General features: G+C 50.5%; 6 protein-coding genes across 6 annotated transcripts; 4 read left to right on the forward strand and 2 right to left on the reverse strand.

The window, feature by feature from the left end:
- Positions 1-370: 370 nt before the first annotated feature.
- Positions 371-3,037, forward strand: BO88DRAFT_478885 (Six-hairpin glycosidase; the record flags this gene model as incomplete). The annotated part of the gene is made up of 1 exon (XM_025712035.1): positions 371-3,037. The coding sequence occupies one exon, from the start codon at positions 371-373 to the stop codon at positions 3,035-3,037; it is 2,667 nt and encodes an 888-aa protein (XP_025564696.1).
- A 322-nt stretch (positions 3,038-3,359) lies between these two features.
- On the forward strand, positions 3,360-5,249 carry BO88DRAFT_478892 (glucose/galactose transporter; the record flags this gene model as incomplete). Its single annotated transcript, XM_025712036.1, has 5 exons — positions 3,360-3,703; positions 3,763-3,964; positions 4,017-4,561; positions 4,624-4,820; positions 4,878-5,249. The coding sequence occupies exons 1-5, from the start codon at positions 3,613-3,615 to the stop codon at positions 5,247-5,249; spliced, it is 1,407 nt and encodes a 468-aa protein (XP_025564697.1). The 5' UTR covers positions 3,360-3,612.
- Positions 5,250-6,054: 805 nt separating this feature from the next.
- BO88DRAFT_478894 (aminotransferase class-III) lies at positions 6,055-7,387 on the forward strand (the record flags this gene model as incomplete). The annotated part of the gene is made up of 2 exons (XM_025712037.1): positions 6,055-6,528; positions 6,584-7,387. 2 exons carry the CDS (start codon positions 6,055-6,057, stop codon positions 7,385-7,387), a joined length of 1,278 nt encoding a protein of 425 aa, XP_025564698.1.
- Positions 7,388-8,173: 786 nt separating this feature from the next.
- BO88DRAFT_486333 (uncharacterized protein) lies at positions 8,174-9,344 on the forward strand. Its single transcript, XM_025712433.1, has 5 exons — positions 8,174-8,426; positions 8,496-8,743; positions 8,803-8,896; positions 8,955-9,027; positions 9,081-9,344. Exons 1-5 carry the CDS (start codon positions 8,258-8,260, stop codon positions 9,214-9,216), a joined length of 720 nt encoding a protein of 239 aa, XP_025564699.1. The 5' UTR covers positions 8,174-8,257; the 3' UTR covers positions 9,217-9,344.
- Positions 9,345-9,807: 463 nt separating this feature from the next.
- On the reverse strand, positions 9,808-11,650 carry BO88DRAFT_451602 (uncharacterized protein; the record flags this gene model as incomplete). Its single annotated transcript, XM_025710643.1, has 6 exons — positions 9,808-10,296; positions 10,350-10,493; positions 10,545-10,564; positions 10,631-10,910; positions 10,973-11,527; positions 11,600-11,650. 6 exons carry the CDS (start codon positions 11,648-11,650, stop codon positions 9,808-9,810), a joined length of 1,539 nt encoding a protein of 512 aa, XP_025564700.1.
- A 1,359-nt stretch (positions 11,651-13,009) lies between these two features.
- Positions 13,010-15,188, reverse strand: BO88DRAFT_433788 (MFS phosphate transporter; the record flags this gene model as incomplete). The annotated part of the gene is made up of 3 exons (XM_025709446.1): positions 13,010-14,429; positions 14,506-14,816; positions 14,875-15,188. The coding sequence occupies 3 exons, from the start codon at positions 15,186-15,188 to the stop codon at positions 13,111-13,113; spliced, it is 1,944 nt and encodes a 647-aa protein (XP_025564701.1). The 3' UTR covers positions 13,010-13,110.
- Positions 15,189-16,860: the final 1,672 nt, after the last annotated feature.

Here is a 16,860-nt window from a genome sequence, read left to right on the forward strand (position 1 = left end):
CTCTTCCACTTTCCTCTTCTGGCTGATGTGTTGCCCTCAGCTTCGACTTGATCGAGCATCACCCATAAGCACTTGGGAAACCAGGTCTGCTGCTCGAAACGTTGCTGGGAAACCTGGGGAAGAAGTAACCATTGGGAAATGAAGGCAGTGAGAACATGCAGCAGATTCGGCACAAATTAGCCCGCCAGAAATGCGGGGATAGGACCCTCATTGTGATTCAGTCGGGGAAGCGATAGCCCGTGCACCAATCGCCATGGCAGATAGCCGGAGGTGCCCACATCCCGACATATTGACCGGCAGGTCAATCACGTCGACCGCTGGGGTAAAATTGGTGCCTGACGAAGTTTCACTAGCCAGGGTACTTATTTGAATGACAGCGATGGAGGAAGCCCGTAGGATTGACCCCTTGACAGTCATAAATGAAAATGTCCGGGAAGCCATTGGCCATCATTACGTGCAGCAGCTTGCTGTTCGCGTCGCTCATAGGCGCCCAAAGGCGAGTAAATATATTCACCCTAGTGACTTGGTTATTACTGACGAAATTGACAGTGACACTATCGTGCTTCCTACCCGATACGGAACCAGCTTGGGATTCGCGAACTATACCCAGCATGGAAACGCATCCTGTTTCACGCTTGACCAGTCAAGCTCATTAGTTACCCTAGACTACGGTACCGAAGTTGGGGGATTCCCCTTCTTCCATGTGGACTCTCTATCCACTGCAGTCCAGATCGAGGCCAAGTACACCGAATCCATGACCGGTCTTGACGAGCCGTTTGGTGATGGCCCATGGACCTTCTCCAACGGCCTCTCTAATACCTTCCGTGTCGAAACGTTCAATGTCACCTCACCCGGGACGGTGGAATCCTTCTTCATTCAAGGGGGTCTTCGCTGGCAGAACCTTAAGCTCCTCACAGATGGCAGTGTTCGCATATGCGAGGCTGGTATCAAATCTGGAAATGACCGCACTCCGGTAAACAAACTGCCAGGATTCTTCGAGAGCTCGAACAGTCTATATAATGAAATATGGGCCTTAGGGCCACGCACAGTCCAGCAAGCATGCATTGCTGCAGATACAGCACCATCAACATGGGAAGTCACTGAAGAAGGAGTCTTTCTTCGTGGACAGCAACCCGCTCAATCAGTGGCAGGAGCGTCTTTTGGCAACTACACCATGACCTTCCAGACCAAGATTATCCGTGGAGGAACAGGTTGGAAGGTCGCCGCTGGTGTGGGCGGATTTGGTCCTTATTTTGTTCTTACCAGCGAATACCCAGCTGGATCGACGTTTGTCAATACCAACCGAACAATCGTCCCTGCAAACACACTAGCTGTGGGTTACGGGTGGAACCTTGTGAATCAGACCTCTCTCACCACCGGAAAAGTGAACCATTATTCCTTACCTTTCAACATTAGGGAGGGAGAATGGTATGAGATCTCGACTTCCATCAATGCGACCGGATACGCTGTTACCATCAATGGAACCGAGAAATTCGTGGCACTGGATGACCTGCAAATCGTATCTGGTACTACTGGCTCCTCTGGCAGTCTGACAGGCGGTACCTGGGGCTTTGGGCCATATCAGGATCAGATCGCTCTTGTCAAGGATGTAGAGGTCATTGCACAGAATGGTACCCAGCTGTACCAGAATCCGATGACGCTCAGCTCCGTCCTCGAGGAATATGGAGTGATGGCCAGTAAGCACTCCGTCTGTCTGGATGGCGCGAAAAGGGACCGTCTTGTCTGGAATGGTGATTTTGTGCACACTTATCGCGTCATCCAGTCCAGCACCTATCGCTCCGATTTTATAATAGGATCTCTAGAATACTGGATTGACCGTCAGGCACCGGACTCGTCGCAGTACGCTGGCTACTTCAGCATGTCACCTGCTATGGGCCAGTCGGCAAAATATGTTGACACTTATGCTTCTTTCGGACTTCTTGACTACCAGCTTTTCCTTCTCAACGTATTTGCTGGTCACTACAGAAACTCTGGCGACAAAGAGTTTGTGGCCAAGCATTGGACAAAGATCAAGCAGGGCGTGGAAGCTATCCTGCCTTTGATCGATGACCAATCTGGACTGGCTGTCGCCACCAACATCGGAGCATTCTTCTCGGGATCCGACAATGGCACTGCAGTATCGGGGCTCCTTGCCCACACACTCGACCAGATGGCTGATGTGGCATCCGCGATGAATGAGACAGATGTCGCGACAATGTGGATTCGTTCGGCGACTTCAATCAAAGCTGCGATCAGCCAGCGGCTCTGGAATTCCCGATTGGGATACTATGCGAACGACCTGAGCGACCCGACCGAGCAGTCTATCACCGGCACTGCTTGGGCTATTCTTGCGGGAGTTGCCAATGCCACGCAAGCAGAAACATCCCTCGCAGCATTAACCTCTCTTCGGCTTGGCATCGGCTACAAAACGTCGAGTTCCGTTGCCAACGCATCAACGACTAATCTTGCGCCTTTTCTCACCGGTTTCCTCTTAGAATCAATCTTGCAGGAGAGTCGCAACAGCCCCAACTCAAGTCAAGCCAGATCTACCGCTATTAGCGTGCTCCTTGACCAACTTTGGGCTGCGATGGTGACCCAGGATAAATACTATACTGGTACAACTTGGGAATACCTTTACCCTGATGGCCGACCCGGGCTTGACCTCTACACGTCGCATGCACACCCCTGGGCAGCTGCGCCGACGTACGTTCTCTCGGAGTATGTCCTCGGTGTTCAGGCGACTGCGGCTGGATTTTCCGAGTGGGAGTTCCGTCCAGCGATGTTGGATGTGAATATTTCATGGGCAAGGGGAAGAGTGCCCACTCCTCATGGGGCGATCCAGGCTAGTTGGCGGTTGAATGGGACAAGCGTGCAGCTGAGCGTGTGTGGCCCTAGTGGTACAGACGGTACCGTCAGAGTGCCATTTAATATCAAGTCGTATTCAGTAAATGGAAAACAACAGATAGATAGCAAGGACGGCTTGGAGGTCCATGTGTCTGGAGGATCATGTACTGATATCCATGCCGTCAGAGGTTGAATCTGGCTCTACTCTTCGAGAATTGTACATACCGTGTTGTCGCTTATAAAATAAACGAACAGAATGATCTATTTCATAGACTTTGTTTGAACTACAGCTAAAGCCAGAAATGAGTTTCTCCAAGATACCCTGGGCGCACGAGTGGGGTCCAACCCCGCAAAACCTAAATTAATAGCCAATCTCTCGCTTTTACCCCAGCCCAACAATGCAGCCAATAGCAACACCGACTCGGTGCGGTCTGCGGGCCACGCGGCTGGCCATGGCATATCCGCCTTGCTTGTGGCGTTTCATAACCAACAGTTGTCGAGAGACCCTGGTCTGGCTTCGGCTTGGGTCACTCCCTATGGATTGCTCAACTCGTCCAGCAGCTCTCGAGCCTTCTGATCAAGCACATGGCTTGTTTTTCGGCCTTGATTATCCCGAAGTCCCAGAAGCTTGGGCTTATCCAGATGCAGGTTGGATAAAAGGATGCGCTTTCCCTAGGGCTGCATCGTGGTCTTCGCACCCCGGATGCACAGCTGACCCCTTTTCTTCCATTATCTGCGCTACTGTTCCTTCTTCCAGAATAGCCCAACATGTGGCGACGCCGCATTACAATCGATGACAGGGCCATTACTGATGGCTCGGGCATCACGCTCAAGCAGTCCCTTTTCCCTAATTTTCTCGGTTCGAGGTCTCCATCATATTGTGTGATCTGGCGATCAACTAACGTCTGCCCCCATTAGTAACCATTCTGTTCTTCCTCTGGGGCTTCGCTTACGGCCTCCTTGATACCCTCAACTCCCACTTCCAAGATGAACTCAACATCACTGCAAGCATGTCATCGGGTTTATCTGCTGCGTACTTTGGCGCATACTTTCTCTGTCCCTTAACGGTCTCTGGATGGATTCTCCGCCGATTCGGATTCCGCGTAACCTTCATGACTGGGTAAGACCACCATAGGCCTTCCTCTCCCCACGACTAACCTCAAGTCTAACAGCCTATGCGTAATGACAATCGGCTGCCTTCTCTTCTGGCCCAGCGGCGTCAAAGCCTCCTTTGGTGGTTTCTGCGGCAGCATGTTCGTCGTCGGTGCCGGCCTCTCGACCCTCGAAACCGGAGCCGACAACTTCCTCGCCATCTGCGGCCCCCCTCGATACTCCGAGATCCGACTGAACTTAGCGCAGGGTGTCCAAGGGGTGGGCACCTTCATAGCACCTCTTCTCGCCTCGCGCGTCTTCTTCGCCAACACTGTCGATACACAGCAGGGACTAAAGAACGTACAATGGGTGTATCTGGGTGTCGCATGTTTCGTGGCCCTGCTTGTGCCGCTCTTTTATATCGCGCCCATGCCGGAGGTGACTGATGCGGACATGGGTCTACAGGAGCGGGATATCTCCGAGACGGATGTTGGGCCGTTCAGGAAACAGTACAACCTGTTTCTTGGGGTGTGGAGTGAGTTCTGCTATACCGGTGCACAAGTAGCTGTGGCGAACTATTTTATCAATTTCGCCGAGGAGGCGGGGTATAGTGCTGCCAAGTCATGTATGTCTCTCACTTGATTTTCTTGTCTCTTTGACTCGATGGTGGCTCTAATGTCTTGTCAGCCGACCTTCTCGCCGTCGGCCAGGGCCTATACACCTTCATGCGCTTCGTCTCCAGTGGCCTTATTACCGTCGGGGCAAAGCCCCGCTACATCCTCGCTACGTACCTAGGATTGTGCTTCATATTCGGTGTCGCCGCAACCACCACATCTGGCCCTACCAGCGTGGCCATGTTAATTCTCGTGCTGTCTTTCGAAAGTGTATGTCACCCCACAATCACCTCCCCTCCCACCTCATACTAAAATAAATCAATACAGGCCTGCTTCGCCACAATCTTCACCCTCGCCTTACGCGGTCTAGGCCAACACACCAAGCGCGGCGGCAGTATGCTAGTAGCCGCTATCTCGGGTGGTGCTGCCATCCCGCCCATGACTGGAGCTGTGGCCACGCATACGGGGAACTTTCACAAGGCCATGGCGATCCCGACGGCGTTCTATGTCCTCGCGTGGATTTTCCCCATCTATGCGAATACGGTGAGTCGGAAGCTGTTGGATGGACATCGGACGACGGATGTGAATGTTTCGGGGGAGAAGAAGGTGGTGGACGGGAATGATGGGGTGGAGGTGGAATTGCAGACGGAGAATGGGAAGGGTGGGACGGAGAGGGTGGAGAATGTTGGTACTGCGTGAGGTATGTATGTGGCACTGTATTAGGCTACGCGGAAGTAGTATGTTGTAGTGCTTCGTGCATCGAGATTATTTCGACTATCTAATGCAGCGAGACAGTGAATCGGCTCTTCAACATAGGCTTATACGTGGTTCGTCAAGGCTATTCTTTTTGTAACTTCATTAAGGAGCTGAAATAGCCCGATATGATGAGAGCAGCATTTGCACCAGACTAGCTCTTTTGTGTCAGGCGTCATCAAGTCCCTCACTAGGAATGATACCCACTGGTCAAGGACGTCAATGGCCGTTCAAGTTCCAACTCCAACATATAATTCGTTCTACCAAGTGCCAAAAAAAAAGTGATACCACCAGCAGCTATTGAAAACAATAGGATACGATATGGTGGTGCAACACGGATTTGTGCAACATAAACTTATATGCATCACGTGGATTGTGGATTGTCCTCACGTGATCTTTTGTGCCTTTATGTGAAGCTGTACGGACTTCCTATTTGGGTAAGAGCTCGCTATGAGGAGCGGTTCAAATCAGTGAGCCTTCTGATTGTCAGTCCTACTTGCATTCAGTAACTGTGAGACATATTTATTTTTTGCTTCTACACCAACGTCAAATCCAATCAGCATCAAAACCAGCACTGATCGGCCGATGCTTATCTCGATTGTCTCAACCCCGCACGGCACATTGTGCAACATAACACCCCCAAACCTCTCTAACCTCATCTGATGTCAAATCCTATCCTCCTTAATAATTCCTATACTCCAACCAACTTACAACTACCTGTTTCTAAGGTTCAGAATCGAAGATCACCACTATGGCCTACCAGTCAGACAAAGCCCCAGCCACAATTCTAAACAACTGCCTGAGCTGTTACATTGAATCCTTCCGCGCTAAGAACTTAGAGTCAGGCGCAGCCGTTCAATCAGCTGAAAACAGTATCCCCAGTGGCACCTCACGCGGTGTGCTCGTTCACATCCCGCACCCACTCGTCTTCCGCGGCGGACATGGCTGCTATCTCACCTCACTAGACGGAGACGAATACATAGACTTTGTCTCCGAATACACAGCAGGCATGTTCGGGCACTCGCATCCAGCCATCATTGAGGCCATACAAACTGTCATGCAGCAAGGGTTCACGCTGGGCGGTGTTACCAGCAAAGAGGGTGAACTGGCGCAACTTCTTATCTCGCGGTTCCCAAGTATAGACGCAATCCGGTTCTGCAATTCGGGGACGGAGGCGAATATGTTTGCTTTGGGGGTTGCTGTCGCATTTACGGGGAGAAAAAAGGTACTTCTTGATTGTTTATACCTAGTCAACTGGCTCAAAGCTAAGACATCCCTAGATCCTCGTCTTCAAAAACGGCTATCACGGAGGCACGCTCACCTTCGGGGATAATACCGCCCTCAACCTTCCCCACGAATTTATTATCGCGAATTACAACGACATCCCGGATACCCGAGCCAAACTCACCTCCGACATTGCTGCCATCCTCGTGGAACCTATGCAGGCGGCAGGGGGGATGATCCCCGCTGACATTCCCTTTCTGCAATTCTTACGGGACGAAGCGACCCGGCTGCAGGCAGTACTCATCTTCGACGAAGTCGTCACATCACGACTCTGCTATGGCGGACTTCAGGAACGGTACGGTATTGTACCGGATATGACGACTCTAGGGAAACACTTCGGCGGCGGATTCTCGTTCGGTGCGTTTGGCGGGAAGAAGGAGATTATGCGGTTGTTCAAGCCGGGAGAAGAGCAGTCGTTATTCCACACTGGGACGTGGAATAACAATGTGTTTTCAATGACGGCTGGTGTTGTAGCGGCCAACCTGATGAGTCGGGAGGCGCTGGAGAGGGCGAATGATCTGGGGGATTATTTGAGGGAAGGATTATGTCGCATTTTTCAGCGAAGGTGGTGTGCTTGGCTTGATGTGGTCGTTAGTGGAATAGGGAGTACGGTGGGAGTGAAGTTTTTGGGGGAGAAGGGGGACATGATTCGGGATCTGTATTACTTCCATCAGTTGGAAGGGGGCGTGTATATGGCGCATCGGGGGTCGTTTGCAGTCAATCTGGTGCATCAGCGGGAGCATGTGGATTTGGTGCTGGAGGTGACGAGGACGTTTTGTCTCGTGCTGTCGGTCATGTAGCCGGAGTTGATATGTTTAGATACAGAATCAGAGAACACATCGCGGCGTTGATGTGAATAATAGTCTCCGTATTTCCGATCTCGGATTTGATTTGATTTGACGCGGAAGGCCGAGACCGCAAAGGTCCGTCACATCTCGGTGATGTTTAACGCGTTGACATCATTGCCGAGATAATTACGAGGCCGGTCGATCCCATTCATCATCTCTGTCCGACATTATCGGAACGATGAATTTCACTGGTTCAGACAAAGCCGAGGATGATGATATAATCAATCGCCGGAATTGGCAACATTGTTCCTGGTGGCCAAGATGCCAGATCCACTGGTGCAGTACGGTTGGGAACAGGCTTAATATTGCTTCTATAGCTTGTCTATACTTTTATACAATTTTTATAATCATCCTCATAAGACTTGATTTACTCCAAGGGCTTTTTTTCTAGTGCGGCCCTGCATCCGCCCCCATGAAGAAGACTAAGTACCACCCCCCAGGGAGGGCCCCATCCAGAAGCCCTACCAAACAACGACGACATCAGCATAAGCGAAGCGCCATGGAACGCCACCAGCACGTGTAAACCAATGATGGATGCCAGCGCGGTGTCTAGCTAGTAGCTGCAATGAAAGTTGCAGAATGCAGAAACAATAATGACAGTGTTAAAAAAGCAGTGGAACCGGGCTGGACCCGCCTGACGTCACGGATCGCCCTTCCGCCGACCCTGACAAAACAAGATTATCAATGCAGCCCTGACGTGGTCCCTGCCTTTCATTCTTTGTCTAGACAGCAGGATATCTCTTATAAGAAAATTATGAACAGAATATTGCTTCTCTATTTTCATCAATCCTATCCCCCTTTATTTCTCAAAACTCATCAATAATGGCCGTCATCTGGGGGTTAGATCTCCATGAAATGCAATGGAGCAAATTCAAGAGCTCCTACATGTTCACCCGCATATATCATCTCCGTCGCACCAAGATGATTGTCTATCAGCTCGCTATGATTTTCTGTGTTTGTTCCGAATCGGTTGGGACGGCGGCGTTGTCTGGTTAGCTTCATTCCTTCTGCCCACTACCAGTTAAAGATTCGGAAATGCTAACAAATACTATGTCAATAGACTACCTCGATCAACAAGACGAAATCCAAAACCAACATCCCGGAATCTACGTCTACAACAACGACTTCATCGGCGCTGCATCATACAACATCTTCGTCGGAATCGCCGTCGCATTCATATTCGGTGGAGCATTCTTCTTCGATTTATTTTGGCCGGAACGTCATGAGAGTCGCTCTGTCCGGTTGGCGTGGAAGATATGTGCCGTGATTGTGTCGGTCATGATGCTGAGTTCGGCGTTGACGATGACGGTATGATTGATAGCTGGAGATGGATTTGAGATGGAAGTAGGGCTAACAATGGGAAATAGATCATCACAGCGACGGGAAGTGCCCGCATCGAAGGAACGGATGGGTCAACGGCCCGGAAGTTTTGGGAGGAGTCGATGAAGAAGCCTGCCTTGAGTATGTCTTGTATCCATAATGTCGTAGAGCGCGGCTTCGTGCTAACGTGGAGGAATAGAATATCATACAAACCCGCGGGCGATCGCATCCGCTGTTCTAGCATGGCCGGGTTGGGTATTCACCACTGTTAGGTATGCTCTTCTTGCTTTCACTTCTTTTCGGAAAATATGCTAATTGATAATAGTACGGTTATACTCTTCCTCTCGCAGCGCCACGATGACCAGTATGGACCCAAGTCGGCCTACGGTCGGCAACTAGGCAGTGCTGCTGATACCGGGGAGAGTGCCACGACTGAAGATAAAGTTGTCAATGATGTTTAACTCCTTCCTTTTATGACATGATAATGAGAGTGATGGAGATATCTGGATCACTTATGACTGTATATACCATTGTACTTTTATGCGACTGTAATGACTCTTTGTTTATGATCGGGATAGACGGCGCAAAGGGGGACTGGTTTCTGCTTGATTGTGAATAATACTCTTTATTTCTGTGAATTTATGCGATCCAAAGAGCTTTGATATGTAGTCATTGAACTACCTATAAATGGTGATTTTTGGTTACAATTGTTACTATCACAGCTAAATGCCATGAACCAACGAGACTATCGGGGAATTTGTTGCATGCTGCTAGCGGTGCGAGGGTAAAGATAGTACTGCTACAGGGAGAAGCTATGTCTTACTAACTAATTGATGGCTTGGAGACTATAATGACAGTTCGACAGTCGCATGAGTTCTTGGAGCATTCCGTTATATTCTAATTAGAACTAGCAGTCATGTCTCCAGAACATATTTCTTTGCCGCGCCCTCCAAAACAGACGCATTCAATCTCCCAGCTATTCCATCATGACCAAAGAAACAACAACGTTATCCACTACAAACCCACTACATTGATAACCACAAGCCAAAAGATCAAACCGCCAGCACACTTTTACCTCCATCCTTGGTAATTCTCTGCCGGACCTTAATGGCGAGGTGCTCCGACCCCAGCTTACGGAGTTCGTAGCCGCCATCTTCGTCAATGCTAACGTCCACAATGGAGCTCGGAGAAAACAAAAGCGCCTCACCGACACGAAGATTAACAATTTTGTCAAAAATGGAGTGCTCGTATGCTTCTCTCAGCTGCTCTTCTTCGCCGTCAATGCCTCTACCTCCAGCCTTACCCTTCTTCCGAGCGAAAGGGTTAGTAGCCGCACCCGCCAGATGCTTCTGCAGGATTCTCAACCACTCCGGGGAGTTGAACCGGTGAACAATAGTCACGGTGCACAGGTTAAGCAGGTCCGTTGATACCGTGGGTTCCTGGGTCGAGATGATTATCCTAGCCGCAAGGTGGCGCTGGAGGCGGACGACAGAGAGAAGCGTTTCAGTAAACGCTTGTGCTTCAGAAGAGGTCTTCATGTACTATATTGGCAGACAAAACTAGTTCTTAGCGAGAAAATAAATAGAGGGCTAACCTTGTGTGCTTCATCAAGTGCAACGACCCGCCCGATGTCGCTCTCTTGCTCCATGAAGATGGCGAGCGAGATGTTGAAAAGAGAACAAGCCGTTCCAGGAGATGTGCACGGACATGAGAGATCGAGAATTGTCAACTGGCCGGCCTGGATGTATTGTTAACTATCATCATCCCACAATGAGTGCATCATGCTCACCTTAGGCTCCCAGAGCGAGCCTTGCTACGGGAGGGTCTGCGCTCGTCTGTGGGAGGCTTTGGCAACCTATGACTGGGGCATAAAACTCTCAAGCATGTCCAAACGTTGTTTGAGCGGCTCGAGCTGGCCAGAAGTCAGACCGGAATAGGGGATTCTGTTCTTGAAGGTTTTGTAATCAAAACCGGATTGTGTCTCTTGTTGAGAGGTCCTAATCTCACGGAGGATTCGCTTGGCGGTATGCATGTATAATGGCAATTCTCCGTCACCCTGGGAAACCGCCATAAGATCCATCATGCGCTCCGTATTAAGATCGTTCTGATCAATATACAACGATTCCACAGAGACGTCCAGTCGTGAGTATGCTTGCTATAAATGTTGTTAGTTGTTTGATACGGCCAAACCATGACAAAATGGAGTAGACTACTAACGGTAATAGACCAAACATTCGTTGGGGAGCATAGGACGCGGACTTTCACGTCTGGGTGCGACGACAAGAAAGCAGCCTCACATGGGGAGCCGGTCACGTCGCTAAAGAATGTGTCATAGTGAAAGACCAACCCCGTCAGTGGCCTTGGCAGTTTTCCAGCCTTTGACTGGATAAGACAATTTTCCAATAAGCAAGAGAGTGTATGACTCTTGCCCGAGCCCTGTGATCCGCAGATAAACACACTCGAAGGGTGTGAGACATTGAAAAACAATCTGGGATCACTTTCCTTCGAGAATGGTTCTCCCTTCTTAATTAGGGGCAGTTTATGGATCGAACCAGCCAACAATCCGAGCTGGGGGGTACCGTCGGACACAGTTTGTTCGCCATCTTGGTTGACAACTACATCCAAAGCACAGCCTGCGATGATCGGTGTATGCTCAGAGCTGCCATGATCATCATCATCGTCGGTTTCGGATCCGAGTAGGGTCATTTGGTGTTCCACAACGGCTTCCTGGAACTCAGAATCCTGTGCTATAGAAGATGAATCACTAGATGACTGCTCAATGTCAGTTGTGTTAGCAGACTTGGAATATATAGTAGAGAGAACTGGTCCATGACTAGAACTCACATTCACGGATTCATCATAGTCTTCCATGTTAGACTCGTTGTATTGCTGCATTGTAGCGTAAACACTGTAACTAGATAAAGTGGTCCGTGCGATTCGAAGTGAAAACCACAGGCCTCGGGAATACTGGATTGGGATGGAGGAGCGACGGAAGAGAAGTGTAGAGAAGGCGGTAAGAGGAGAGATTAAATAGAAGGAGAGAACTTTCCATCTTATTGAATGCGCATCCTGGATGATTGTGATTTCAAATGCTATCTGTCGACATGTTGGTGAACGTAGGCGAGCAGTCATATCCCTGACCGACATGGCCGTCACAGTGATATGGCCATTGTGAATTCACCATAGGGGTGAAGGGTACAAGGAGAATCTGATTTGACATTTTTAATACAAATACCTACACCACATTCACATTGAACTTGGATTCCCAACCAACACCTCTACGATGGAACCTGGAGTGACTGGCCATCATCCCAAAAAGGAAACTGGTACCAGATGAATGGGTTCTATATTAGGCTTAGTGCCCGAGGCCTTGATGCCCCAGGCATCAAGGACGTTTCCAGCTGCGAGTCCCGAGCCCCCTAGAGAAGCCATTATTCGGCCATGAGATCTTCGGTGACCTCGTAGATATTACCAAGGCAATAGTTGTGTGCAAATACCAATTTGTACTCTCTTATACTGAGCTTGATGCCGATAACATCGACCCACCATCTCATCACCAATACTACCCATCCTCCTTCCATCGCCTACACACCAAGCACCTCCACTCAAAGCAGGCACAACAGGACCTCAGCAGTCCACTACATCCCAGAATCCCGCCAGCCAAGTCCAAATGCGAAAGCTTGAATACTCCACAAACTCTATTCCCCGCCATCTGGCCAAGATTTCGGTTCCATCCAGCCAAGCTGTACCAAGAATTGTGGATGCAAGGAGCCAAGCATTGGCATGGGAGTAAGTTTGCGCCACGTGCGGCTTCAGATCGGGGATGAGCTTGTCTCGATGCTTGGCTTGAGTTAGGTACGGAATTTTATTTGGGGTTTACGGGGTAAGCTGGGGGAGTTTGGGGAGAGATGAATTTCCCAGTTAGAGGGTAGATGTTGGGGTTGAATTAAGGCGAATGTCCAAGATAGGGTGCAAGGATCTTATAGCCTCTGCTGCAATATCACTACTGGCGGCAACTCTAATTTGTAAGCTTACAGTTATACAAAGAGGATACATTTCATGAGAAAATAGCAGCTATTTTAGGTACAACAGGATAGAGCCGAGTTGCATCGAATTAAGTACAATAAAGAAAAGTATATAAGTGAGTTCATGTCTCAGCGCTTCGTTCAACAGTCCAGACATCGAATGTATATAAACAGGGAATTAGGTAGTATATAGTAAGCTAGAAGAACTCTCTATCCAGCGGGGACTGTAGAGTCGCATGAGCGACGGGTATATGTAAGGGGGTATGTGTGGGTATATCCATTCCATGCCTGCGAGGGCATGGCGCAAAATTAGATGCTGCGATGACCTTTTTACTCCGAGGGCTCGGCCTCAGTGACCTTCTCGACGCTCTGGCTCTTGGTGAAAGAGCTGGTGCGGTGGAAGTAATTGTGAACGGAACCCTCCAAGAGGTCATCCTCGACGAAAGCCAAGTCGACATCATCGCTAGTCTTGGTCTCCTCGCTGCGGCGAGCCATGATGGCCTCCCACTCAGAGCGGTACTCCTCGACGCGCTGCTGGTAGTCCAGCTCGGGGTCATAGTACTTGCCAACACCACGGAAGCGCTCCCACAAGGACAGGTGCTTGGGGTGGATGGCAACACCGTGGTACTCATTCTCGCGACCCTCGCGAATGAATCTCCAGCGGCGCTCCTGCTCCTTGAGATCCAGACCAGTGGTGTCCGGGAGGAAGAAGTAAGTCAGGAACATGCCGAAGATACCCCACCAGGGCACAAAGTAGAACTTGGTCTGGGTGTCGATGTAGTTGAAGAGGATAGCAGCCAACAAGGCTCCCAGCTTACCGCAGGCAGCGGAGATACCGTGAGCGGTGGCACGAATGGGGGTGGGGAAGACTTCACCCGCCACCAGGAAGGTGATGCAGTTGGGGCCGAACTGGTTGAAGAAACTGCCCAAGAAGTACATGGCTTGGAAGGAGTGGATATGGGCGGCTTCGGTATAGTAGTGGTAGTGGAAGGCAGGCACCACATACACGATGAAGCAGAGCAAGAATCCCATGATCTGCATCCACTTGCGGCCATAGAGCTTGTTGTCCACGAACATAATGGCAGCATAGTAGCCCATCAGGGTGACAACGCAGTTGATGAAGCTCCACTGCCAGGTAACGAAGATGGACTTGGTGTTGGGACTGATGACTTTGATAAAATCACTGGAGAAGAGCTTGGCACCGTAGAAGAAAACGTCGTTGGCGAACCATCCACCGGCAGTGGCCAAGACACGGGGGGTAAAGTACTTAAAAGTGAGGCGGAGTGATTCAGTGTCGTAGCCAGTGACTGAGTTCTTCTTCTTGGTGGCCGCAAGCTGCTTACTAGCAGCCTTCATGTGGTAGGCACGGTAGTAGATGAGCCAGAAGGTGCCAACCATTGGGATGACAAAGGAGATACGGTAGGTCCATTGGGTGTTGGTTTGGCTGATAGGCTCCTCTCCGCTACCAGCGTTGAAGATAAGAAGCAAGATCATGAGGATAGCTTGGTTCAGGACCTGACCCCAACCCTGCATGGAGAAAACACCAACGACCTTGGAGCCACGGTGAAGACGATCCTCCCGAGTAGAGAGCTTGCCGGAACCAACCGCGTTCTCCATACCACTGGTGGCAGTCATCGGGTACTCACCACCTAAGAAGAGTTAGCTAATCCGTTTTCGGAAGGAGGCTTTGGTGTCGCCAATGTAAAGCGGAAAGTTATAACTTACCAACACCGATGCCGTAGATGAAGAGGGACCAAGCATAGCAGATGACCCAGCCGTTTTGTGTGACACCCCAGGCGCATGTCAACATGACCAGGCCCAAGAACATGATCCAGGCATCCTGCAGCAAACCCCAACGACGACCCACCCAATCACCAATGACACCAACGAGGACCTGACCGATGATTATACCGACGATTTCGAGGTAGGTAATAGCGTTTATCCACTGCTTGTTACAAATTTCGTAACTATCCCAGCAAGTCGAAAAAGAATGCTGGAAGAGGGTGGAGATGTTTCCGATGGACAGGAGAACGTAACTGTGGCACGCGCGTTAGAAAGAACTAATGCAGATTGATTGATATGGGGTAACCATACCCTTCCAAACCAATACCAGCACCTGGGATGATGGTGTTGCGGAAGTAGCCCATCATGGGGGAGAGGGGATCCCTCTTGATCTCAGCCCAGAGAGCCGACCATTGACGACTACGCTCCTTGTTGTCGACCGAGGTGACGAACTTGATACGCTGACCAATGGGAAGGTCGGCCCAGTAGACACCCTGGGCCGTGTAGCTGTCATCGGGACGGAGGAGGCGATCGAAACCCTCCTTCTCATTGGGATGCATCTCGGCGAAATCCTGCTTGCCGTTCATGTCGGGCCCGTGAGGAGCACGAGGGCCAAAGTCCGCCATATCTGCAGTGATTTCCTCGGGGGATGAAGAGGACTTGCAAGAAAGATAAGGATGGTCTGAACTTGAGATGCAGATGGCAAGCAGAGTCAGCAAAGACGAGCGGCGATCCCTGGCCTTTTAAGTGGTATCAAGAAGGGGAATGAGAATCGCATGCAGGCGTGTCTCGAGGTGTCAGCCTGTCAGCTAACCGGCGCAGCGACCGATCTATGCATCTCGAAGGAATAGCACCAGCACGTTCTGCAGAGGGCGGTTGTGGTTGGCCAGGGGGATTCGTGGTATCGCTGCACGTGGTTGGCGAGAGGGTGTCGCGTAGTCATCATCGCACGCGACAGACAGCCTTAAGCGAGTCGAACAGGCCACTGCAGCTGGACGCTAGCACGACTACCATGTCTAGCTGAAGGCAAAAAAGAGGGTGTACGGAGGACTGCATACAATTGTACTTAGTCCCCTGAGCGGGTCGATGGGTCAATTCGGGGGAAGTGGGTGTGCATGGGTGGGGGCAGCCAGGCCCCGTCCGACCAGACTAGTACTAGTGCCATGTTGGTGATGATTCAAATGGCCTATTAAAGGTGTGAGTTGACGGCGCAAACCGAAACTGTAGGTCGTCGGGTGAACTCAAGCCATGATATCTTTTAAGCTGGACCCAAAGGTGGGTTAACGTCATGCAGAGGCTAAGCTGGAATGTGTCCTGCCTGTGTATCTGACTCGCGACAAAAAGTGAGTAATTTTCCAGAAGTGCAGAAGCATGGTCGGTGTAACCTCACGACGGACAGAGCCGTCGGCATGGTCCGGGATGCAAAGGGGATTGGACAGCAGCAACCCCTCGAGTCAACCGGGATGATGCAGATGGTGTGTATCGCAACCGGGGAATGAGAGGGCGCGATGGGGGCACGTGCTGCAATGCCGGCCGGAGAGAGGCCAAGCTTTCTTGGCACCACGTGCCCCAAGCTGCCTTGGCTGTTTGACCCTTTCGAGTCAACCATGAGAATTATCTCGTATTCTGTTGCTTGTCTGGCCTTGTCTATCTTGTCCCGGCTTGTCATTTCTTTTTTCATTTTGAATTTTTTTTCTGTTTCTTTTCTTGGTCCGATCGTGTTAGGAAAGGCTAGGAACAGCACATCGGAAATTAATCTCATGGTGGTCGGACCTCTGTGAACCCCTGGTCCACTCCCGGCCCAGGTTTGATCCCTCGTGCGCATCATGCTGCTTCTCTAACGCCCGTTCACTTTAGACTGCAGGTATTTTTCAGCGACGGACGGAGGTGCCGTCACTGGCCGAGACAGAACAGTGCGTGTGCGATGAGTGTCAGACCCTATGCCGTTGCTCGCTCCTGTTGGACCTCTCTGCACCAGCCAATTAACAGGAAGATAATCTTTGCCCGACTCTTATTGCTGCCAAGCTGGGTTGGCTCCATCGTGGCTTGGCTTGAACCAGAGTTCACCTGGACCTGCTATCAAGTCTTTCCTCGTAGTCAGAGGCCAAGTGAGAATTTGCTATCGTTCACGTGCTCCAATCCACCACAATATCTCTTGGCTACACTCGGGAAACTGAGAATATCCGACTGTTTCGCGCCAAGGAGAGTGGGTGATGCTAGTTACACTGCTCAGCAATTGTCTATACCGCCTAGTGCTACCCTCATATTCTCCGTGGAATGTATCCTGTTCTGGAACTC

This window comes from Aspergillus vadensis (assembly GCF_003184925.1).
Source record: "Aspergillus vadensis CBS 113365 unplaced genomic scaffold BO88scaffold_6, whole genome shotgun sequence".
Classification (NCBI taxonomy): domain Eukaryota; kingdom Fungi; phylum Ascomycota; class Eurotiomycetes; order Eurotiales; family Aspergillaceae; genus Aspergillus; species Aspergillus vadensis.

Bases quoted from the DNA above. Each gene is read 5' to 3' on its own strand.
- BO88DRAFT_486333 (XM_025712433.1), top strand. From the start codon at position 8,258: ATGGCCGTCATCTGGGGGTTAGATCTCCATGAAATGCAATGGAGCAAA. The intron at 8,427-8,495 runs GTTAGCTTCATT...CTATGTCAATAG, and splicing joins TGGGACGGCGGCGTTGTCTG to ACTACCTCGATCAACAAGAC. The intron at 9,028-9,080 runs GTATGCTCTTCT...AATTGATAATAG, and splicing joins TGGGTATTCACCACTGTTAG to TACGGTTATACTCTTCCTCT.